The 26,709-nt window shown below is 34.6% G+C and overlaps 1 protein-coding gene across 4 annotated transcripts in view; it reads right to left on the bottom strand.

Annotated features, from left to right (window-relative positions):
• ARPP21 (cAMP regulated phosphoprotein 21) overlaps positions 1-26,709 on the bottom strand; it is a 156,708-nt gene that overhangs the window by 75,163 nt on the left and 54,836 nt on the right. For 2 of the 4 annotated variants that reach the window (NM_001374350.1, XM_054550349.2), the window contains 4 exon segments: positions 2,854-2,913; positions 4,744-4,781; positions 11,139-11,240; positions 13,130-13,238. In NM_001374350.1, coding sequence (NP_001361279.1) covers positions 2,854-2,913; positions 4,744-4,781; positions 11,139-11,240; positions 13,130-13,238 — 309 coding nt within the window. 4 annotated transcript variants of the gene reach the window in all.

Here is a 26,709-nt window from a genome sequence, read left to right on the forward strand (position 1 = left end):
AAAACAAAAAGCACTTTCGAGTGAAAGATTAGATGAAAATACTCAGTGCCCTCCATCGTCTATTAATATTTTACATTCTCTCTGTTCTCAGTACCACAGGGATGGCTGGTTTTAGAAATAAGAACCACTTGATGAAAACCAAGTTGTAGGTATGAATACCAGACCTTCACTAATGACCAGGTGGCTTTACCTCTTAAACTCCTTTGAAATGCAAGAAAGCCATGGGAGATAGAGCGGAGAAATAAATAGCCTTTTCAAGAGCTTGGTATTCCATTTCTGATTGCCTTCTCTTTAAATCTCCAAATTCAGCTTCATTCTTCTCCCATATAATCATGATTATGTTAAATTATGTTTTACAAAGTCTAGCAAAATCATTATTTAGCAACAGTGAATGCACCAGAAATATGACAATAATCTCATTTGAAGCTAATTTGAAATATGTATTATAGAAAAACATTGGCTTGATGATTTGGGAGTGGTGCTTAGCCTCAGAGTACAGGATGCATGAGATGGATGCTTTCCATATGGGGGTGATCCCTTGTTCCCATTACTAATTCTGCTTCAATAATCTCTTTAGCCATGAACTCTGTACCTCCATGGCAGGAATCCAGACTTCCTGTAAACGCCAGTGTGACTGGGCCTTTTGGGTAAAGAAGGTGGCCACCACTATTTCTGGGTGCAATTTAGTGTGTTGTAGTCTACACCCTTCTCCCTGGTAGAGCTACTTTTAGAGCTGTAAGAAGTTCCTTTAGACTTATGTCACATCGCCTGCTCAATAAGGCAACCTAAGATTTCTTTAACTTCTCTACCTCTACCTCACTAGCTCAGAACACTGTCCTTAGCCATAATCTGTACATTTAAAAAAGAAAATTTAAGTTGCCGCTTTAGGGGGTTAGCATTAATGAGATTCAAAAATAATGTGTAACTCTAATTTATGATTCCTAGGTATTTATACATTAAAATATATTTTGTACTTCTCTATTTTATATTGCACTATCATCTTAACAGTGGTAAAGTGAGGTCCAGTATTGAATTCCAAATCTGTTTGGGTGTGGGATCATAGGCATTGTAGAAAACCACATGTACAGGTGTCTTGCCTTCTCCCCTAAGCCCAGTCTTGGTCCTCCCCTACTGGAATCCAGGAAGACAATAGTAATGGGATATCTGGTCATTGGAGCTGGCCCTCTTGTAAGTAACTAGAATTTCATTCCAAGGCAGTTATAAAGCATATATTTTAAGCTCTGTTTCTGTGCTGATTAACATAATTGAAAATATTTATTTTCCTTTATGTCTATATGTATTTTTTTTTTTTTTTGCACAGGTTACTCTCCTACTGGAATCACCTACTAGAATCCAGGAAGACGATAGTAATGAGATATCTGTCATTGGAGCTGGCCCTCCTGTAAGTAACTAGAATTTCATCCCAAGGCAGTTGTAAAGCATATATTTTAAGCTCTGCTTCTGTGCTGATTAACATAACTGAAAATATTTATTTTCCTTTATGTCTAAATGCATCTTTTTTGCATGGGTTAGGGATGATCTACATCTCGAATTGCTTTTACAATTGTGTGAATGGCTTTGTGCTAAGTTACCCTTCTGAGTTTCTGTGCTTGGTGATTTGGGTGGATGATGAAATCCATATTTGAGATGGCTAACCTGAGTATATGGTAGCTCTGGCTTGGGGACAGATTTGGGATTATGTAAAACTAATTGGCCTTTAGGGGACAAGAACCCATGTTTTATCTATATCGGCCTAAACAAACTAGGTCATAGTGTGTGAGCGCAGGACTAATGGTAAATTTTAGCTTTTCTCTGAGTTTCCAAAAGAAGTGCAAAGCTATTTTCTTAAATCTTCAAGTGTGGAAAAGAAAATTAATTGTCTAATGATACATAAGGAAGACTTCATAATAAACCTAATAGTTCAATCTAGAAAAGTGAAAGAAGTCCAAAAAGAAGCTTCTGTTTTTTGTTTCAATCAAAGTGTAAGATAACAAATTAATTTTACCCATAATGGGTTCTAAAGTCCAGACTTATTCCAAAAATGTACTTTCTCAACATTCATTTCATCTGATTTTCTTAGCATTTTCTTTCTTTTAAGTGGATAAGAGTTTTGTTGTTGTTCTTGTAGCAATTCCTACAACGGAGGTAAATCCCAACATTCATAAACACATTAACACATTAAATATATGTATTGGATACCGAGTATACTTATAGTACTGTGTACACTTTTCTCTACAATGGCTGTCAGATATACATTGAATAGAGCAGTGAGAAAATGGGTATGGTCCCTCTGCTTTCATAGAGCTTCTAGTCTAGTATAGAACTTTAAAAAATTTATCATCCTTTCCCCTTATCCTACACAGATTTTAATTTAAGTATTTCATTTTAATTGGAAGGAACCTCATATCTTTCTTCAGAAATAAGATTCACCCTTGAAAACACACAGTTTGAAACATTATAACAGATAAAATTAAAAATTAGTTACCCAAGTAGGGCTATCATTGATTTATTTTCCAGTGTTGAGAATATATATACAATTGCAATCTGTCAGGGAAAATTTAACTCAGTGTAATTTACTAAAGTTAATTTGGGAAAATTAAAACAGTGTGCTACAAAAGTTAGCAGAAAACTAGAAGAACCCTAACGAACTGTAGACGAAGTGATAGATTTCCAGTCTCATATCTCATACTATCCAATATGACTTCCACGCTAGCTATGTAACAAGATTTACAAAGAGATAACCAGACTTTTTTAAATGAACAGATATATTTTACACGAGTACACTAATATTTAACATTGATTCTACCACATAATCTGAAAAAAACACAGTTTAAGAAAGTAAACCATACCAACCGAAAGAGCTGTCTTTTCTTATAGGTCTCATTGCATATGTTACTGTCTTCCAAGAGCCTACTGGAAATGAAAAACATGATTTTTATGATATAAAACCTAAAGGTACTAAATGCCTTGTGTTACATGGATGTGTACTCTACTACAGCACAAATCAATCCCATACAAAGTTTTATTTATATGATGTTGAATTTTGCCATAATAAATTAATGGCCGTAGGATAGGTTTAAGATCTCTACCCTAGGATTAAGACACCGATGCTAGGTAAGGGGAAAAGAAGGAAAGAGGAAGTAGAGGGAATAGAAGAGGAGAAAAGAGATTGATATAGGTATAATAGAGATTTAATTAAATATATTAGTAGTGATTTTTTAGAGTAATATATTAAAACTATTCTTTATATTTTGGCATAATGAAATATTGACATTCCAGAGGCAGGTATCCAAGAAATGTATTTATTTTTGGTGGTAAGTCACTTAATTAGATTTTTGGTTTCCAGGACCATCAAGACCTGTTAACATATGCAATACATATATATGTGACCAATTATTGTAATGTTGGATATAATCCAACATAATATAAGCGACACTCAAGTGTAAATGGATAAGATTAGGGAGGAAGATAGGGAAAATCATTGGCTAGAAGACTAGAGAATAAGGTTTCCCATGAATCTGAATTGTAAATGCTCACTTCATCTTTCTGGCAAAGATAGAGTATTTTTGGAATCCTTTAAAATCACCTGCAAGATGTCAATGCTTATGGATTACTGATTTTACTGTAAATAGGGAATATTTGTCTAAATATATATGGACTTTGAAGTTTTCTGTGAATCCCTTTTATGTGTTTCTCAATTATATCTCTTCTTCGGAAGAGGTTATTCTATTAAGGGGTTTAGTCACATTACTTGAAGATTTCCAACTGCAAATATGAATGATAGAATTTTTTAAGCCAATCATCTTTAATGTCCAGTTTAAATTTCTCTGAGTACTGGCATTTAATCAAACAGTCTCCATTTTAATCAATGGTATAGGAATACCCATTAAGTAACCCCCTGAAATAAAATTAGCCACCACTTTATTTATAGATACCACAGTTTCAAATCAAGTTGCCCATTTTGATGCCTCTTAAATGTGATTAGTGCAGTTAATTTGGATTCCTTAATTTGCCCTGAGTATCTGCAATTAAATCAATGGGGCATTATAATATATATGTCAATTTAGAATGATTTTTGAAGGGTACATATTAAGTTTGAAGAATTTTTGCTCTTATCTCCAAGATTTTCTTTAAATTTTATAACCCATTTATTTTACAACAACTACCTCCCCCTACTAACTCATATGCCAGGTACACTGCTAAATCTAGGTCAGTTTAGATAAGATTTTCAAGGTCAAGTCTTTTATGAAGAAAAATAGATTGTTTAGAATAAAAAAACTGAAAATATTTTTCCAATTGTTACTTGTATAGCTATATATTGTTATGGAGCACAGGAAGTGGCTGATAATACCAAATATATGCATGCCTCTAGCGGACTACTAAATAAGCCAATGAAACTGCAAGTTCCTGTGATGTCTCAATATTTATTATTCTTAATGCCTGGTGAAGGTAATAGGAAGTATACCTTTGCAAGGACCAGAAATTGAGACTTTAAATAAGAAAAATTTTTACAATTCTGTTTGGAATTAACTGAAAGAAAATTTTTTTTCCAAATTAGATCATTTTTAGATGTGTTAAATAACATATATGTGTTAATATATATGTGTGTACGCATAGATATATGTATCTGCTAATACATATATTCAAGCACACACATATATGGGATATATATTTATGAATATACAAGACACACATGACAGACGTTGTTCCTCTAAATACATGGAAAAGTAAATTTTATTTTACCTGTTTTCCACAAAAAGGCTTTCCTGGGAGCAAACTGACTGAAAAATAAAAAAAAGGCATTGGATCAGAAGTTCTAGATATGCTGAGGGATCCCAAATACTTGCCTGATTTTAAAACTAATTTTCCCCTCATAGGGGAAAAGAATTAAGAAAAATAGGTACAAAAGATAGAAATAAAAAAGGAAAAAGGTAGGTTAGGATTAGAAAAGTAAACAATTATCATGCAGCATAGGGTATTTTTCCTTCAGGACGTCTCCAGGTTTTACATTTAGTCTGTTCGGCATGGAGGTCAGAAGAAGAGAAATGTGAATGAAACTGCTGGAGAAACGTGTGGCCGTCGGATTCTGAGCTAGTGGTTTCTTCTGGAGCTGCAGAGGTGCAGCCACCAACCAATAGAAGCCAAGGCAAAGGGTTCAAATCAAAGCAGAGCGCGCAGACTCCATGTGATCCACGTAAGAATGGGAGAGCCATAAAGCCACAATCCTGAAATTATTACCTGGTGACGATAAACTCTCATGAAATAAAGAGATTGACTGAAAGACTCTCAAAATTGAAGAAATGCCATCAATTATTAATCTTAAGTAAGAGGGGAAGGCCAGAAGACAAGTGAGGATGAAAATACACTAATTAAAAAAAAAATCAAGTTCCATTTAATATTTGCCAGTTTTTCACATAGAAAATCAATGACTTTCTTCTAAGCTTCTATTCACCGAGCATTCGTTTCTCTTCTATCTTATGTTTATGCACAATGTAGGGAGGATAAAATTCCATTACCATTACGTGCTGAGGAAAGGTGGATCAAATTAAATTTAAACAAATAGAAAAGAGAAGTCTAGACAAGATATGGTGCTGGGTCCTATAATAGGGTGACTGTATTTAGGAAGTAACACAAAACCATTTCCAAAGCACTTAAGTTTCTAAACATAAATAAATACACATCCTGCTATATACGTAGATTTTCCAAATGATGAATAAACAACTTGTTAAAGGAATAAATAGAGACATAACAGGTCAATTTTAAGATAAAATAAAACTAAAGAAGTAATAATAACTTTTAATAACCGATTATTGACTTAAAAGATCCTGCTAATGTAACCACTTCTGAGAGGCAAGCAGAATATTGGTTTCTATGTTCATTTTGCTAGAGAAATAATTTCCTTCCACTAAGCCAACGGGCTAGATTTAGACATGGTGTTTCTCTCAGTTTTATGAGCATTTCAGTGAAGATGTCTCTAGAATCATTTATACTTTAACCTTGCTGCACTTAACATCCATCCTGAATTTCAAGTGTGCAAAAACCTCATTTAAGAAAAAGCAAAAAGAGACAATTAAAAGATAAAGCTTTTCAGAAAATAGTTTTTTTAAAAAACTTGACATTTATATGTGAAAGGGAAACAAACATAAATGATGTGCCATTGATATGCCTATGAAGGGCTCTTTACAGTACACTAAATGTCCTAACTTCTTTTATTTCCTTTAATTTGGTTTTACTATTGGCTGGAGTCAAGTAAGGTATGTAAAAGAAAGTGAGGTTAGCTTAGATATACATTATGAGTTCATACTTTGCTACTTCTCAGCTCTCGTAGTTGGAAAGCAGTTGATTGTGTTTATAATGTTTTGTCTGGATATTGGAATTATTGAGACTCTATTTCTCTGAAGGAATTAATTAAAGACATAGTGACCTCTTCAGACTCAATCTAATAGCATTTGGGGGAAAGTTAAGAACCCCAAACTCTGTATTAAAAAGTGAGACACAAGCAAGTCAAAGATACCTTGCCCGTGCCAGAGTGGTGGCTCACACTTGTAATCCCAGCACTTTGGGAGGCCAAGGCAGGCTGATCGCCTGAGCTCAGGGGTTAAAGACCAGCCTGGGCAACATGGCGAAACCCTGTCTTTATAAAAAATACAAAAATTAGTGGGGCATGGTGGTGCACACCTGTGGTTCCAGCTATTGGTAGAGTGAGGTGGGAGAATCACTTGAGCCCAGCAGCTAGAGGTTGCAGTGAGCCAAGATCATGCCACTGTACTCCAACCTAGGTGACAGAGACCCTGTCTCAAAAAAATTTAAAAAAATAAAAAATACCTTGCCCAATAACATCTCAAGTATTTTTCTGATTTCTTTGGAAAGTTCCTAAAAAATTATCTCATTATCTCCCCAACTACATTTTCATAAATAAGATAGATACAGTTATGGGCTGTGATTCAGTAGCTGATGAAAATAAACTTTTTTTTAAAAAAAGTAGTATTAATAACTTGCAAATTTTAATAGCAGAGAAAGATAAAATTGTCACAGTAATTAAGTGCAACATTCAAAGCTGTCACTTATATGCATTCTCGGATATAAAAGGCTTGCTTCTTTTCAAAAGAAGAAAAATGATTTTGCTTAATGGGTTATAGAGTTCTCTCCCACATCCCACCCTCAACTCTTGTGGCACCACATGCCCTTATCACCCATCCCCACTGAAGAGGAGTCCCAGCACATGTTATGAGGACCACAGATGAACTCTTCACTGAATCTCTATTTATACACAAATATCCTTCAGAAATTAGCCTCCAGGCAAAACACACCTTCTCAAGTATATTGCTTTATCAATTTAACCTTCCCAAAGTCAGTTACATTGCATAGAATTAACCATAAAATAAGCCTAAATATAAAGTTTTGCCAAAGGAAAAAAGAATTACATTTCACATATATTGACTACAAAAAATACATTTATTATTTAGGTACTAAATTCTAAATTGTTGTTTTGACTTACACCTATTTAGTTCTCAAATAATGAAGAAATTTGTCTTATCTCAAAATGTCAAAATTCTCAAAGTGGATTTGAATTTTTTTCTGGAAAATCCCCAAAGCAACTCACATATTTTATGTGCCTGTATACAAAAGCACACACACACACATACACGCACACACATACTCTCTCTCTTTCTCTCTCTCTCACACACACACACACACACACAGACACCTTAGACACCAAGATATATTTGGAAAATATTCAAGAATGTTTCTGATTTTAAAATAAATTTGACTTTTGCTAAATTGTAAATACCAGGAAGTATTTCTGAACTTTCTACTTTTACTTCAAGTAGCAAAAAAATACACTTAAGCAAATTTGAACCTATTTGAATCACTCCACTGCTTAAATAACAATTGCCAAGGAAAGCCGCTTTGTTAGCTCAGTTTTCAAATTATGAAGAAACTAAAGACCAGCTATGAAAAAGATTAGAGTTCTGTAACATAGTTTCCTTATGCTGGATTCTTTGCATTTGTTCTCTAATTGATTTAATAGACTGTAATTATCGTCTTATGAAAGAATGATCTTGTGCCTCAGCCATTTGGGCACTAGTAATGATCATTTGGGGATCTGGAAGTACTAGATGAAGGTCCCCTAAAGTGTGCTGCCTTTATGTTTGTGTCAATAGAGGATACAGTAATAGCCTCTTTATACAGGGTCACCCCCAATGATCCCTGCCTTTTGATATTCACAACCTTTTGTGGTACTTTCCACATTGTTCCAAAGTTGATCTGAGTGTCCGAGACAATATAGCTGGGAAGATATAGCATATCCAAGATTAGGTTATAAAAGACTGTGGCTTCCATCTTGGGCTTTCTCTCTCTTTCTCTCTTAAATCACTTTCTTCAGGGGAAGTTAGTTGCCATGCCATGAAGACACCAAACAGCCTATAGAAGCCTACATTGTAAGGAACTGAGATCTTCAGCCTATAGCCAGTGAAGAATTGAAGCCTTCCAATAATCATGTAAGAGAGTTTGAAAGCAGATAACCACTTGATCAAGCCTTCAGATGATTGCAGCCCCAGTTGACAGCTTAACTGTAAACTCATGTAAGACTTTGAGCTAGAATCACCCAGTTAAGCCACTCCCAGACTCCTGACCCATAGAAACTGTGAGATGATAAGTGTTTTTTGTTTGTTTTCAGCTGCCAAATTTTGGAATTTTTTGTTATAAGGCAATAAATAGCTAACACATAGAAAATACCAGTGGTATGATTGCATATCTCTAGCAGAGCTATACAGATAGAGAGAAAGACAATGGGTGTTTCTTGCCCTCTAAGAGAAAGGGTCTTAGCCTTTTAACAGTTATGGAAACTTGTAAGAACATGATATACAATAGGCACCATTTCTTTAAAAAATGCACACATGTTCATGAACATGATTTGCAAATGATGTCTGGGACTTCATTTAATCCTTCAAGCCCTTCTATGAGTATAGTCTGAGTACCTGATGCCAATTTAAAATGCTGCCCTAGGATATCAAGTTAAAAGGCATGCTAGAAACAGGCTGGTCCTCCACTCAAATTAGTAAAGCCAGAAGAGCTGGCCACTAGAGAGGCTACCAAAGTGGCTCACACCTCTATTTCTACAGAGAGAAGAAACCACAGCATTTTAAAGAAGGCTGCCAAATGATTTCATGGATTTAAAAAGCTATGGCAATAGCTTGACATTTAAGATTTCTCACATTTAAATGTGCTTTTATTTTTTAAAAACTGTTGATACAGCATGTGGGCATAGATGCTTCAAATAGCAACACTTGCCTAAAATGTTTAACCCAGATCCCCAGCTGTTAATCTCGTTAACAAGGTTGTAGGGAAATGCAATATACAGAGAAAGTCATGCAGAACCTGTCTCCCAGTGACCTCTCTTTGTACATGAGAATTGGCGAATGAAATAAGCAGCACAGGTGTCATTTTCATCACAGACAGGCATTAGTGACAGACTTTCTGTCACCTAGCCATCAAGTGTCTAACAATGTGACACAACTTTAAAAACAGCATAATATTGCGTGTGCATTTTATGTGTGATTTGTATTTTCTTTTCAACATAACTCATTCATAAATTACTTGACCTGCCAGGACCAGAGTGTGAGAGAAAATGTGTGTGTGTGTGTGTGTGTGTGTGTGTGTTTGAGAGAGAGAGAGAGAGTGCAAGAGAGAGAGAATAAGAACAAAAAATGAATTAACTTTCAAAAAAATTATCTCTATGAAGCTCTATGAAGGTCTTCAGACAGGAAAATGCTACTTCCCAGGCCACTGTAGGCATCCTTATTATGACTGGAATAGATCCTCTCATCACTTCATTCTTGTATCCACCAAACACAATTAAAGGCCCACCATATGTCAGGCTGTATTTTGCATTATCTAAAATTCTGACCATAAAAAAAGTCTGAGTAGCCTACACATATGCAGAGTCTTCTAAAATTGCATCCAGACCTCCAACTATGGTAACTTCCATCTCCCTCTCTCTCACACTCTTCTAATTTCAGAGCTCTTAGCTGGATTATCCAATCTTCAAAATTCTATTTCAGTGTGTTCAAGAAAGGTGGCGGGGGTTGTAGGTGGTGGGATATAAACGTGAAAGAAGTGCAGTGGTGGAGGAGGTTGAATCTCCCCTGCACTTTCATATTAATGGAACCAGACCGGCTGGAAGATCAGAGAAACTGGCTTTGGCCTGAAACTTTTCAGGACAGCAGTCTTCCTCCAAGCTAAGCACTGAAGCCTACTTCTCTGGGCTGGCTTTGTGTTGTCACCAGAAGCAGATCACAGCAGGAGATCAGATATTCCACTAGACTCTACAAAGCTTGCCATGTTGGCCACGGAGTCTTACAAAGGAGCTCACACTCCTACTTACGCAGGGGGAAGAGCCCACATCATTTGAGGAGGCTGCTAAATGATTGCATGGAATGAAAACGCTATGGCAGTTGCTTACCCTTTTCCTTGCATTTAAATCCAGCCTCTATTTTTTTTTACCTTTTAACGTTTAATTAATTGCATTTTATCTTGACCATAGTGAGTAAAGATAAAAAATTCCAACCATTTTTTTTGTTGTGGGATTTGTTTTATGATTATTCCCTTGACAAACTGTTCACAGATTTGATTTGAAATTGAGGAGAAAAATAATCTAACTTTGGTATAATGAAATGTCCATATTTGCTAAGAACCCAGAAAATACTCGTTGTATATGGATGTGTGTGTGAGATAAACAGATTCTTTCTTCTTTGTAATTCTTTACCCTGTACAATGTTGTCATTAAAAAGAAAAAAACACTAGGTAGGTAATCTGCTGGCTAATGTGGAGGTGAAGGCATTTCTTCAAATCTGACAACCACTCTCTTTACTTAAGGTCTGTATCACTGACCAAAATCATACCTCTCTATATGTCCCCACCAGTCATATCCTAAGAACACACCCAAACCCTTGGCTAGGTTTCTATCACTTCCCTGAACCAGATCCTCTTCCGGAATCACCTCTAGTTTTCTTCAGTTTGATTTGTTCTCTGGCTCCAGCCTTTTTATTCCCTGCCACCTCGCTGTCTGGGGAATGAGGAAGCCTTACCGCTGTTGGAAGGAGCGCACTAAAGAGGCAATTAAAACAACTACTCACATCGTGTGCAAATATTCTCTCCCTCACTCTCTGATATTCCTCTTCTCTCTCTTCAATTGATTTACTTCGTCTGTCATCTCTAAATGGATGCATTCTGTTTTGCTGAACAGAAAAAAGAAATCAGGAGGGTTATCCAAATTGCGTTGTTAGAAATCTGTGGTTAAGCAACTGTCAGCTAAGAATAATAAATGTTCACTTAAACAAATGGAGCCTGAAAAGTCTCATTCTCTCTGTTTCCTGAGGAGGCTGTGTTGGGTGCATGTACCATGTGTGTGCATGACATGCAATGGTGAGAGGTGTTTGCTGCTGCTGGTTGGTTCCTCACTGGATGCAAGTAGCACAGGTGTTTCCAAAATGAGTGCACCTCCCTGTGCCTCATGTATTCAGCCAATTCACATACGTGATGGCTCATCACTGATGGACTCTGTCTCTCTTGCTTACCTGTGTGGTTCTGACTCCTCAGAAGGAGGCAGAATGCCGATGAAAAAAGAGGAAGTGGCTAGTTCAAGGTAGCTGAGGGAAGAAATCATTTTGAAAGCTTGGGGACTAGAGAAAAAGCAAGTGAGCAAGGAAAGTAATGAACAGAAAGGAAGATGTGGACACTATTTCTTCATCTTCTAATTTGTGTTATTCATTCAGTGACTGATCCCATGAATTGCATTTGGCATAGAATGAATGACCTCAGGTTTACAGGCTAAATTTTAAAAACCTGTTTGTTGACAAGAGTCAATACCAAGAACTCTAAAGTAATGCTTCAAAGAACCCAGCATGAGGACTGCTCTTTATCCTATTTTCTGACTACTTCCTGTATCTTAAGTCTCCTTCCATCTATTCTTTCCATTCCTCACAAACTGCTCTGCACTAACCACATTCATCCATCCATTCAACAGACACCCACTAAACGTGACACAGGCACATGTTTCATAGTCAACAGGAGCCATGGTGTAGCTTGGTGGTAGTGGGAGGAAACGAGATACAAATGATGAACAAGTTTTTAAAAAGTGCATCAGAGATGCACACACTGGCTGAATGACTCACCGAGAGTGATTAAAATGATAACTTGAAATGCATATTGTCTTACCTTTAAGAATTCTAAAGCAAAGTCATTTTCAAAAAAGTCTATTTTGATTGTCAGAGACACAAAGTATAATTGTAATGGCATTTATATGACTTTCTATTGTTATTATCATTTTAAAATTTGTGGGATTTTTTTTTTTGCCATTTACTTAGCTTTCTTCTAATCACCCTGGATCCCATAGCCCCCCCCCCCGGCCCCCCCATCTAAAGAAGAGATTTAGTAAAGTCTCTTTGCTCCTGTCCAGGTACCGCAAATAAGGCTACTCTAGAACAACATAATGTTTTGTCACAAGCAAAATACACAAGGGTAAAGTTCTGCTACACTTCATGCAAAACAAGCAGACAATTTACATGGACCATAAAACATGGGAAGGAGAGGGGATAAAAGACTAAAACATGAACTCAATTCTTTTCTGTGAAGACTTATTTTAGGATAGTTGCAAAATCCACCTGTCCTCACCATAACAAGGTTTGTTCTTTACAGCTACACCGGTTGATCATCGGTCCGTATTGATAATCCAGCTCAATTTGTGCACAACTGAAGGACAAAGCTGTAGGGAGTGGAACGACTGCCATAGTTACACAGACATCTGGAAATGCGACTGACAAAGCTTTTCTCCACAGCTCGGAGCCTGTGGCATCCCGACCCCCCCAGACATGCAGCAGAAACTGCGCCAAGCACCACCCATGCAGCCCAACACAGAGCCATTGCTAAAGCAACCAGGACATATTTGTTTTGCTACCAAATGCCAAAGGGGGAGGCAAGGAGGAGAAGGAGGTTGGAGATAGGACAGTGGTGTCAGAGGCAGGGGAGGATTGGAGAGAAGGCAGGGACAACAGAGGGACGACAAGAACATCAGTCAGCCCACCTTCAAAAACAACAATGTCAGCCACTCTCAAACTTGAGAACCAACCTGATTGTCTTCTTTATCAATACTAGAGTTATCTCGCTTCAAGATAAACCGCTTCTGGGATTCTTCACCTTTTTCATCTTTTAAATGTTCACAAAACCTTTGCTCTGGTCTGCCAGCAAAGTAAAACATATCAATAAAAAAGTTTTTTCCCCTTGTTTAAAGTTATTTTTTAGTGTTGTTCTTCCCCCACAGTGTCATTTAACTTAAAAGTTTACAAGTGGTTTTGATACTAGAGTTGCTGGCAATATACAGGTAGGTAATAATATGTCACTTCACATGTTGTTAGAATACTTTTTGTTGTTTTGAATTTGGGGTCTTGTTTGCTACATGCTGCTCATCATGGCTGAAATTGAAAAACAAATTTAAAGGCCTGCCTGTATATATCGTATAGATGTTTTCTTTAGTTATTTTGACCTCTATTACTCCTGAATTCAAATAACTTCCTACCCATATTCTGAAACAAATATACATGTTTAGAACTTGAGAGTAACACATTAATTCACCAATGTCTGGAAACCGGCAGAATATCTTCTATCACATCTTGCCTTTTAAGAGTCTTTGGACTGTGTAGTGAGAGAGGATCACTTAAAAATTATTTTCTGCCTCCTCCAAAAACAAAAGCTCTGGAATCTGGCTCCAGTAGACTCTGACACCCTTGACCATGTCTTGTAAATCAGTTCAGTAATTGGAGAAAATGGAGGTATTTAGTTTAAACAACTTAATGGCTGATAAGCATGGGGAAGATGCTTCAAGCAGTTACACATTATTGATTAGTCAATTGATTTTTTTTAGGTCCTCTTAATCATTTGGCATTATTAAAGGACAGGGCTCCACTTCCTTGTTAATTTCTCACAGTTGTCATTGCAGACCACAGAACTCAATGAATGATCTGGACTTGGGTTCATCCACAGAGGAAGGGCTAAAACGTTTGTTTCTGGTTTAGACAGTTAAAATTTATGACTCTCATTAAAGGGTCTCTGTCATATCTGATATATTACTTCTGAAGCCTAGAAGGTTTTCTGTCCCTACAGGGTTCATTATGCTTTGAGTCATTAGGAAGCCACTCACAGTGTCTGTTGTGTAATATGAGTGACCAGTAATTAAGAGAAACTTATCATTTGCTCCTAGCTCCAAAATAAGCAAATAGCACTTTAAAAATAAAGAAGTAGTTTAAGTGTATAATTCAAATCTTGATGAGAAGCATTTTTTCTTTCCTTAAATACATGTATATAAATTATAATAATTTTGATGAGCAGACAATAGCAAAAAACTGGAATAATATCAGTTAGAGTTTTTTAAACTGAGTATAATTTTTGGAACATGGTGTCAATATCTTATTCGATCCTTACAATAAAAGTTTGGTGCAGAAGCAAATATTTTTTGCCTCTTTTAAAGACAAGGAAACCATCCCTTCATGCTTCTTTTGATTTCACGTTTATGAATTTGCCCAGTAAGCCACAGGCATCACACAGCCTGGTCACATCTTTCCAGAGACTCAGTTTTGTTCCTCTATATTGTACACAGTGGGCTGAAGGCCCTCAAACCCCAAAATAAAGAACAAAATTCCTCCATCAAATTATCCTACTTTTCAATGTAAATGTTTTCCACCAAATTTAAAATGTAACCAAAAACCTGAAAGTGCTAATATGACATAATAAAATTAGTATTCTAAAGAAGTAAACCTGTACTTTACAATGAAAAGGCCATTTACAGTAGAGAAATTAAACATGTTTCAGTGTAGCATAGTCACAAGACACTTCAATTTCTTATTACACTGTAAAGATATTACAGTGTAGACTTGCAGTTCCCTGTAAACACTAGAAATTCTCCAGATTTTTTTAAGCATTCCAACATTTTCATCCAATATTTATATGTTGTTACACATTTTTTTTCCATAGCAAGTGAAATTAGGATGCTGACTTAAATACAGATGTTGATTGTATCAATGTTATTTTGGTGTCTTCTAATATCCCCAGGCTCTGTAATCTGATAAACTCCAGTTAAGTGAAATGATATACTAACTTCTAAATTTACAGAAATTTCGTTTGTATTTGTTTGTAATAGTCTGTAATTGTTCATTTACAAATAAAATTATCTCAGAATGTGGACTTTCTGATTCATGAGCATAAAGTGAATTTGTTATAGATTGACTTATTTAGGTTGAAAAGCATTAAAGTGAGATTTCAGGACACTAACCAGAATTAGAATTTAAGTTTCATGTCAGTACAGACCTTGTCTGTTTTAAATACTTAAGTCTTAGTGCCTAGAACCATGCCTGGTACCTGAGAGGCATTTGGATGAATAAATAAATTAACCAATGTATAAGCAAATGAACATTTAGCACAGCTATTTATAAATCACTATAATTCAGGGACAGATAAAAAAGTCACTTAATAATATATCAAATTTTAAATCCTATAATTATAAATCAGAAATAATTTGGTTAGTAGGAGTATAAATTCAAATTTAGAACATTAGTGAGATCTTTAAAAATCAGATTTATGTTTCAATTTACATTGACCAAAATTAATCATGTTACAAAAACAAATGTTTTTGTTTGTTTTAAATCTGAGGGTATCTTGGGAAGACATGGAAGTGTGAATGAAAATCGTGGCCTTCCTAGTTTTGGAACTTCTCAGTTTCAAGTGTCATTGTATCTTTAAAAGAGCTACTTAAACATTATTTTAAAAATATCATTTCCATTTCTTTGTAGTAGTCATTTATTTGTTTTTCATATATTTGGAAAAAAATGCATCTACACCATAACTAAAAAGTAATCAAAAGGCTTTTTCTAATTAATAATATAAATATTGTTTAGAGCAAAAATATTTCCTAATGATACAAATTATGCAAAATGCATCCTTAATAACTGCATTTCAAACACCTTAGGTTTTTCTCAAATACTGGAATTTAATAGTTCAAATTATTAATCCTTTTATATTTTTCCAGAAATATTGAATGATCATAGAGAAACTATTTGAATTTTGCTTAAAAATTCAAGTGAATCTAATAAAATTTTTCTAGGTTGATTTTATAGAGAATTGTTTACGATTATAGTGCTAAAGAGCAATTTTGCAGTTTAAGCTCATGCAAACTAAGGCATACACCTGAAGTATTGCAAGTGATTAAACTAAAAATTACTGGTATTACTGGTAATGTACCATTATATTATAGCTTTGAAAACTCAACTCCCTTTCACAGTTAATTTACCACCACATCAACATTATTTCTAAGCAATAAAATGAATAGAACTAAAATAATGTATTGTAGACCTTTATTTAAAATGGTAATGGATAACTTTTAATGTATTAATATGTGAATGTAATTGGATGAAAACATTCTCAAAACTGCAAAAGGTGGTGGTATTTATTAAATCAACGATGACTAGACTTCACTATATATTTTACAGCCCTGCATCATTCATGCCTAACTTTTTTTTTTTCTGGTAGATTTTAGTACATACGGCATTATTTCTATCTTTCTCTATATTATCATCAAAAAAGCATGGAAAATAAATGTAATGCTTTCTAGGTGAAAAATACTTTCTTCTTTTGAAGGTAAAAACATGTTTTTCCACAATTTGTAGCACATAACTACTGTGAAACTCATTGTTCATGTGTAGTGAAGAGCACTGGCATTTCTGGTCAATTTCTTGGCAACCCCAATCAAACCTTTGAAAAGTCAGAATTAATTCTTCATTGTTCCTTAACTAGGCATAGCTCATGAACTGACAAACAGTGTGGCTGTGTGAAGATAATCAAACTCTTGTGTTCTAGTCATTCAGTTCCAGTTTTAGTTTTTTCCCCCTTGAAGCTTGAAATAGATGAGCACTCATTATTATTATTATTTTTAATCTTTCTTATCTTGAAGTATTTTAATAGTTTATCTTATGGTCAGGTTCTTAAGACCGGATTTATTACTTTTTTTCCAAATAGTTAACCTTAATCCTTCCCTTATTTTCCAAACATAAATGAAGAATTTAATTCTACTGAATATGTAGAGTCATAGAGAGAAGTCTTGAATTTCACCCTGAGTAACTGAAAGGTGGTTATCAATATGTATACGTATCTCAAAAAATTACAAGTTTCTATGCACAACAGCATAAAATATTTTGATGGTGTAAGACACCTATCAAAAGCACTTTAATAGTCAAACAAATTAGAGAAATCTAATGACACTGTTCCCTTAATGTTTCAAAAATTTTCAATTAAAAATATGTACATTTTGGATGTATTTTATTGAAAATAGGAAAGTCCTAGTTCTTCTTTTTAAATAAGTGTATCTCACAAAACTCTTGTTCCAAATTTTGTAACACCCTTGCAAAATTCATTTTATTCTTCTCTGTTTCTATAGTGTACTGTATATATAAGCAGAGGAATGCAAACCAACTCTTTGACTCTCCTTTAACATAAGACTTTTCATGAACAACATTAAGCACAACATTTAAAAACAACATGCATTTGTAAGATATCTCTTACATTGGTACCTCTGCTCTAGCAAAAAATTTGGCTACGTGGATTTGGAGACTTAAAAATTTTTAAATATCATTTTGTCCTGACAAAGTAGTTCCATTTCTAATAATGAATCCAAAGAAAATAATAAATGAATGCAGAGTTCCATCATTCACAACAGCAAAATAGTGAAAAATCTATAGTAGATTAGGTAAGTAATTTAAGGTATGTAATGTATGATATGTAGCTCTATAAAATTATATCCAATAATATTGAGTAACACAGAAAAGCAATTAATAAAAACATAAATATGCTTTGATCATATTTATGTTGAAACTATAATATGTAAGAATAATAATGCTAGGAGTAAGTATGTCTGATGGTGGGATAACAGACAATTTTATTTTAACCTTTTATATATTTGTGATTATGAAAATAATTATTATTGTATAACAACAAAATAATGAAAATTATTAGCTTAAAAAGATAGAAAACCAATTCAACAACTTAGTAGTGGTTTGTATCCAATTACTGGATAATAGATATTTAACATATTCACATATTTTGAATATTTAGAACATACTCTTTCATAGCATGTATTATTACAATCACCTAAAATAGGCATTTAGATATTTTATTTTGTCAAACCAATTCTTTTTTTTTTTTTCTTTTATTATTATTATTATTATTATTATACTTTAGGTTTTATGGTACATGTGCGTAATGTGCAGGTAAGTTACATATGTATACATGTGCCATGCTGGTGCGCTGCACCCACCAACTTGTCATCTAGCATTAGGTATATCTCCCAATGCTATCCCTCCCCCCTCCCCCAATTGTTCTACTGCACTGCTACCTTTAAAAATACCAGGTTTAATTATGCTCCCTGCTTCTAAGGCCCTCTAGTATATGTCAGCCACTCCTACCCTGCCAATCACTCTCTTTATTGCTGTGTCCTTTTTGATTTATCTATCTACATAAACATCCATTTACTAATGATAATATTATGAAAATAACTAAATAATACTGTCCACTCTGAAGATCTCTTTTATCTTATCTATAGGAGAAAAGTAAATAATGATATTATAGAGAAAGATTGCAAGGATAAGAAAAAGGGAAAATATGAAGTTATAAAAAGGGAAAGTAATCACATGCAATTCAGACCTGGTATATTATATACTAGGTGCGTGAGCTTGATTATCTGTATTGAGCATGGTGTTGGCGACAGCACCTAACAGTCACACAGGTCAGATAGATATACTTAGCTTAACAAAACAGACTTATTTCTTCAAGTTTACCTATATACTTAGAATTTCCACAAATGAAAAATAATGTCTACAGTAGAAAAATTACTTTATAGAACGGCAATTCTTCTAAATGATATGAGGATGATCTTATATGAATTATCTAGGAAATACTGCACACATATATTCTAAAATATGAGGATAACATCAAATATATGCCTAGGTTCTTGAGATTATCAAAACATTTCAAGTTTTACATGGGGATCATTTTACAGATTGTTTGGCCCCTATGTAAAACTTGGAATGCTTTGGATTAGCCTAAAATTGAGGATTCCACCAAATTGATTCCATTGATCGATTTATCACCAATCTCAATCACGATTAAGATTTAGGATTAGCCTAGGACAATTTTAGGCTCCTTGAATTTTCAAAAACTCTAGGGTACATGTGCACAACGTGCAGGCTTGTTGCATAGGTATACGTGTGCCATGTTGGCTTGCTGCACCCGTCAACTCGTCATTTATATTAGGTATTTCTCCTAATGCTATTCCTCCCCCAGCCCCCCACTGCCCGACATGTACCCTAGAACTTAAAGTATAATAAAAAAGGTAAAATAAAATTTTCAAAAACTCCAGTGGCATTTTCTAAGTAAACCTATAAACAAATAATCTAGTGTTCATCTACAAATGTGATATTTGGTTCAATATATTTGATCATTTACTTCTCTCTGGTGCTACTTTGACAGAAAGGCACAACACTTTGCATGTTGAATTCACTTCTTTTCACTTCCAACACTGAATTGATGATGAGTGATTTCTTCTTCAGCTCCAGGGTACTAATTTCTTGCAAGTTTTCTAATCTCAGGCTTTTCTTATCAGTGATAATAAACTGACTAAAATCAGGGATAAAGTATTGGTGTACTTTTTTTTTTCTTTAAATTCTCCATCCTTCCATTTCAGTGCTATAAGAACATTAAATGATAGTAGCACTAATACATACAATGACTCAAAGTTCCACTCCCTTAAAACAACCATTGCATTTTAATACATAACCTAAGTTCTTTATATAAAATGGACATAAACTAGCATACTATATTTGAAATAGCAATAGTTTCAATAGCTAAAATAGTTTTAAGCATACAGACATAACACTGAGAAGCAAGCCTAAAAACAATTATGTCTTTTCAGCTCTGCATCTTACTGTGTGACTTTCTGCAATATATTTAACCTCCCTGAGGGAGAGGGCTGTTGTTTGTTTGGTTTATTGTAAAAAATAGAAAATATAATGCTTAACTTGCTTGGGAGGATTACGTAGATGTGCAATAATGTGAGTAAGCTACTAAGCCCAGTGCTAGGCACTAGTAAAGCACTTAACAAATTTTAGAAACTATGGTTATACTGTTCATATTTTTTGAGTAGAAAAAATCTAAAGGCATAACAATAATTATTGATCCAAAATTTTCTTTAAAGTTAACCTTAAATAGGATAGATATAATCTGTATTGTAATACTAAAATAATGGATTGATCTGTGTATTTCCAAATATGGCAGTCATATTTTTCTGAAAGTGATGTTTTCTTTGGAAACTGTTGAATATAATTGTTGTTTTTTTTTGAGACAAAAGGCTTTTTGCTTATATATTGTAATATTGTATAAAAAAGAATTCCATTGAAGCCCATATGCAAATACAGTATTTCAATCCCAGTGAAGGTACAGAGTTACTAGTGTAGTTTACTTGAGAGGGAATTGCCAAATATTTTTGGTACATGTAAATAAAAGCTATATATATATTTTTTTCATTTTTCTGGCTTGAAGCCCAGAAGGTGGGAAGTGAAGATTGGGAAGTTAAAGGCTATGCTCCTCTGAGAACACTGTGGTACCTGAAGGGCTGTACATTGGAAGAAGTCAGGTTGTGGGATAAAATGTGTTACATAAATGTGCACTGCTCTTGATAGATTCCAATTTATTGTTTGAAGAGTTGTACTGAACATTAAAACATGTTATTATTATTATCATATTCATTATACACAACCAGAATCTCACCTTCAAGTATTCTCTAAAACTTCTCAAAGTACAAGTGCTAAAATGACTGTCAGCCCTACAGGAGGATTTAGAAGAAACAAGGGAAACCCTCAGGTACTGGGCATAATTCTGCTGCCTATAGCAAGCAAAGATGCAGATTGAGGAAATCAAGCCACAATAATCTTGCTTCTTCCAAAACTATTATACATTTAGGACAATACTATCTCTAGTAGGTATATGTATGATGAACTTTTAACTTCTAAACTGTATGATACGTAGTATGTATTTACACACACAGACACTCCTGTAGTTACACACTACATATTCACACGCATACACACACACAGTCTTGATCAAAATTGTCATGGCTCCTCAAATAAACTATGAAAAGAATTAACATGTGCTATAGCCTATACTTCTTTTGTTCAAAGCACAGTACTGAACACTTGAGAAATGATTTTCATCTGACATAATTTAAGAACATGAAACAGAGTTTTGTGTCACTTCTAAGTATGCCAAGGCAATTGTGAATCCAGTGTGTCCGGTGATTCTGGAGACTTTTTTTTGCCATCTAACTTAGTACTAATGTTGTTTAATTTGGTTCTTTGCTGAATTTTAAAGGCAATAAAATGCAAACTAGAATTTGTATAAGTGAATCAATAGGTACGAGTTAAAGAACAGTGCTTGGTTTACTTCTCTTTCTCTTTCATCATTATTTGAGAGTATTAAGCCTGTTAATGTTAATTCCTCTTTCCCTAACTTTAGGAGAAGAGTCACGGCTGAGTGACAGTAGTACTGAATTTTGATCTTGATCTTCTGTGAATTGACTAGATAAGATCAAGAGATGGATCTCAGTTTTCTCTCCTTTAAAATGGCTTAGCTTTATCTACCTAGGATGTCATGAGCAAAATAGATAAATAAATAAATAAAATTATTAAACATATCATGACTCCACAGAAAATCTCTATAAAATGTTATATTAAGGGTACTATGTTATAGAACATATACGCATGTTTCATTTCCAAAATAGTTCATTATACATTCACACTCAAAGGCCCATAAATAATTTCAAGTAGGGAAAGGAATACAACAAACTTATGTTCCTTCTTACGGTATATTTCTAGTATTTATCTATCTCATCTACAGAATCTTATATTCTCTAAGGTATTTGGGAATAATAATATGGAGAAAATATAATATTTGAAGAAAATGACATGGAGTTTGACCAATGTGAACAAATAAGTCTCATTTTGAGCCTGAGTATAGATTAAAAAATGAAGTGTCTTGCTCAGTAAATAAAGTTTCATAGTTTTCCTGAGAACAATGTGATTCTTAGGTTTCTGATCTTTGGCAACTAGTCAGATGATTTTCACTGCCATTCCTGTAAAAAGTGCAGAGTAAATTTACCATGTTTAGAAAAGACAGGATGCCAACCAACCACTCATAGATTTTTAAGAGGCACTTAAATAAATTGATGCTTGGTCTTCTTCAGAGGATGATTAAGGAAGCATCCACATCAGGATGATGCTCAGTTTATTCAAAGAGCCATGCACATTCCTAGCCAAAGGAAGATAAATATAATAAACACGGAAGTAAAAGCATATTTTGTTTTATTTTGTTTCGTTATAAATGTACTTAATCACCTGCAGGGAGTGAAATGCTTAAGGGCCAAACACCAAGGATTCCCATTTTCAGCTTTAGCCTCTTTAGAAAACTAAGCACAGTAGATGTTCTGTGACCTTGGCATACTGCTGTATACTGTTGTCTGGGTCTACCCACTGAGAAAGTGGAAAGTCCCATGATCCTTCTTGCTGATGTAGTAATAACTATCCATCACTTCAGGGGTTCTTAATAAAATCAATTGGTCTCCAATCCTCTATCTATAGAGAAGCTTTATTTAGTTCTAGAATGAGTTTCATGGCTTTTATGATTTACCAAACAGCCAACTCAGTTAGTCATCCTTTCTGGAACATACAACAAACAAACTGCCATAGTCAGTACACATCACTCATCACTCCAGGCAAAATACCCAGGCTCACACTTCTCAGGATCACTGGATATGTCCTTCGGCACTTAAGGTATAGCCTCAAACCAATGCCTTTGGGCCACTATTTTTGTGTCACAGTTTCTAGGGCCTATATCCACTCTCTTTCAGTGGATTTGCTATTTCCTTTATTTGCTCTGCACTGTCAGAGCAGGGGATTTGAGGCAATGACAGTGGGTGGATGTAAAAGACAAGACAAAAAATGTTCAAGAGATGACAATCTTTTAACATGAAAATTATCTGGGATGAGTTAAACAGTTGCTCTGACATATGCAAAAACATTCAGATATACATGGGATTCTCACTGCCTGTGGCTGATCTTGGCTTTTTGGAAAACACTTGTGCAAGAGGATGGTTTCTAGTCTCCAATGGTACACTCTAAGTGTGCATCCTTTCTCTGGGATGAAGAAGAGGAAGGTTAAAAATATATCTAACAGAACAACAATAAACTGCTTTGTGTCAAGCACAGAAAATGAGTAAAAGAGAGAGAAACTGAAGATCAGAAAGTGAGAGAAAGAGAAGGGCAAAATTTCTTATATAGAAAGACACATGTATTTGTGGCATTTAAAATATTTTGATAAGATCATTATTCATATTTTTAGCCTAAATCCTAAATATCAAAAATGTAACATTATATATAGTAAATCTATTATAAATATCATTTATAATATCAAAATAACATGGACCCTAATACCTTCATCCTGGCAAGGGTCTCATTCAGCATCATCACCTAATTTGACAGCTGACAAAAAATTCCATAAAAAAATAAAAAAGTGTCAGAGCAAAACATATTTCTGGCAATCTAAAATGGATTAGAAGACAGGAACTAACTAAAGGTGAAGGAACACAACGTGGAGGGCTTCTCAGCTCGGTGATTCCATTTGTTACAGGAGTCCTGGCTATTAAGACCCAATTTGTAGACCAAAAGGTGTGGTTGGAGGCTACTGGTCACATACACAAATCTGTTCTTACTCTGGTTAGCTTTGAGCACCAACAAAAATGCAGTGCTGCAGAGGAAAGGTGACTTCCTTTACTAATTCTCTAAAGTGCATCAGTTTGCTCAGGTGACAGTACCACCTTGAACTGTTTCCCAAATGAACACAAATATTATTTCCTACTTTTCATAAATGTTCCAACCCCATGCCTTGGTGACAGCAGCACTCACCCAAGTCTTTCTACTCTTGGTCATTTCCTTTTGAATATATCCCATTAGTCAATACCAGACCAGCCTTTCTAAAGTATCATGTTATGCACATCAACCCTCATGTTCTAAAGTTTTAAGAGCTGCCCGCCTTCAAGATTCTATTTAATCTTATGTAGCCTCCTACTGTCATTGACAATATCATTCTCTCCATATTTGCCTCCAGCCAGTAGAGCATTATTTTAAAGTCTCCTGGGTTTGAGGTCAAATATCCTGAATTAGCATCCTGCTGCCACTGTGCAGCAGTATGACTTTAGACAATTCACTAATTTTCCTTTGGTACATATTCTCTTCAGTAAAGTTAGAAAAATAATTTTAAAAAATCCTTTTCATTAGGTGGCTGTGAAAACCTAACACAACCATCTCAACAAAATGCCCAGCTCTTAGTAAATGTTCAAAAAACGTAGAGATTTTTATCTTATGTTCGTTTATAGCCCATACTCCAGCTTGCCATGTATCCCCCTCCTCACTACATTTGTTTAAGTCTTACCCTTTCTCAAAGTCTTCCTAAATGCCTATTTGAACCATGAAATGGATGGGCAGGTAGTCCCCAATGAATCTGTTATATACGTTCTGCTGGATGTTTGGTATAGTGTTCCTTCAATTATGGAGCTATTGTCTAGATATTTGTTATGTGTCTACCTTGGATCTACAAAGAGTTGCACTACATTTTTCAAGTTTTAAGAGGACTGAGATTCTGAAGTTATTCCCCCACTATAACTATAGTGTAAAACGTTTGAGGACGTGAATCCCATCTTGTAATTTTTTGTGTGACCACCGCCACTAAAGTCTGTTGTTGGTGAGTTGTAGTTGCTGGAAATATGTTTTCAGTATCTGGAAAGTTTTGTCTGTGTATATTATATGACTGCAAAAACATAACATCTCTGCTCTTATCAGGTAATTTACAGAAACGTGGAATGTATTAATGTAAAATCTCTAGACAGTTGACTTTACTTCAACTATCTTTCCATCTCGTCTCATTGCTTCTCACCGCACTTGATGCTCTTGTAGATGTGGCATGAATCTATGGAGTTGAACAATCAGATTGCTGTGGCAGTAGTTTTGTAATAACAAAATAAAGAGGTTCACCCCCCCTTATGAACATAATTAATAAATATGGCTTTTTCATTCTTAGAAAAAGAGTGAAATGGAGTAAAGCTTAAATTTTTATATTTATTTAAACTTCATATTTGTTTAAACTTTATATATAATATACATTTATATAAATATATATTATGTATAATATCTAAATATATATATTTATATATAATGCATATATATATGCATTCCTTCAAAAAATCACATCTTGTGGCAGTAATAAGCACAGCAAATCTAGCAAGATGTATCAAGTTGCAGGGAGACTCCGTTACTTAATGATACCACTGAGTTGATCTTCAAAAATATCTTGTCCATCAATCACTGTTTTTTATCAGACAACAAACGACTTAAAAGGATTGCAATTTTCAGCCAATCCAGGGACTCTTCTTGAAGGCTCTGCTCAAAAATTTCTGGGTATTTTTGCTTTAAGAGAATAAGATTATTTAAAAAAATCTTTTTGATATTAGACACATTGGTTTAGGTCCCAGTCATGCTAACCATTGCTTCTCTGTAAGCCCCAAACCAAAACTCAGTTTGTGCCTAATTTTCTTCTTCTGCAAAATGAAGCTTTAATTATTTATATGGTAAGGTTTTTTGTATTAAATGTAATAATATACATTTACCTCATGAAAATGTATATTATTACAAGATGTAAAGTGCTTGGCAAAATGAATAAGCTGTAGGCAATGTTATTATAAGTAAGGGATGATATCTAACAAACAGAAGTATATCCTGAGACAAGTTGTTTTCATCATAAAAGAGCAGATAGATTATATCTGGGTATATTATTAAAAATACTAGAGGTCAGTGCAGTACACACACATATGTAATCCTCACAGAATGTATTGTTATGATCTGAATATTTTGAACTTCATGTGAAATTCTTTCTTCTCCATGAGAAACCTAACCTTCTCAAGTCACGTTCTATAGTTACTTAACCTGCCTATCACCTAGAAAATCAGGATTCTGGGAAATAAATTCTAGCCAATAAGGAGCTGAAATAGTTACAATTATTTAAACAATGATGTCAGAGTAGTATTGAAGTGTCACTGAAGAAGAACAATATAAAAGGAAGTTTTTTTCCCTCTACCTCTTAGTAAACAAAAACACCCTCAGTCCACATTTTTCTGCATTTCTCTCAGGCTATAGTGCCATTAAATTATGCATTTCATGTGTTTGCATTGGAGTAGCATTAAAACTCTAGACATTGAAAAGGTATTCCCCAAACACAAAACTCACATGGAACTATCATCTCAGTATTCCCTCCTTTAAATAAATGAAGACGTTTCAATCCAGAAATATTTTGAAGTTAATATGGTTCCCAAGACCAACACATGTTGATTGCCCTGATAAGACAACTCTGAAGTTTTTCACCAAACCAAAAAAGCCAAGACACTTAGAACTTAAATAGAATGTTTTGAATATAATGCCCTATTTTGAACTTCAACCCCAAAGAGCATGGCAACAGACTTTTAAAATCAAACATAATTTTCCACAAAACAACACTTCTTTTCACTAAAAT

This window comes from Pongo abelii, chromosome 2 (genome assembly GCF_028885655.2).
Source record: "Pongo abelii isolate AG06213 chromosome 2, NHGRI_mPonAbe1-v2.0_pri, whole genome shotgun sequence".
Classification (NCBI taxonomy): domain Eukaryota; kingdom Metazoa; phylum Chordata; class Mammalia; order Primates; family Hominidae; genus Pongo; species Pongo abelii.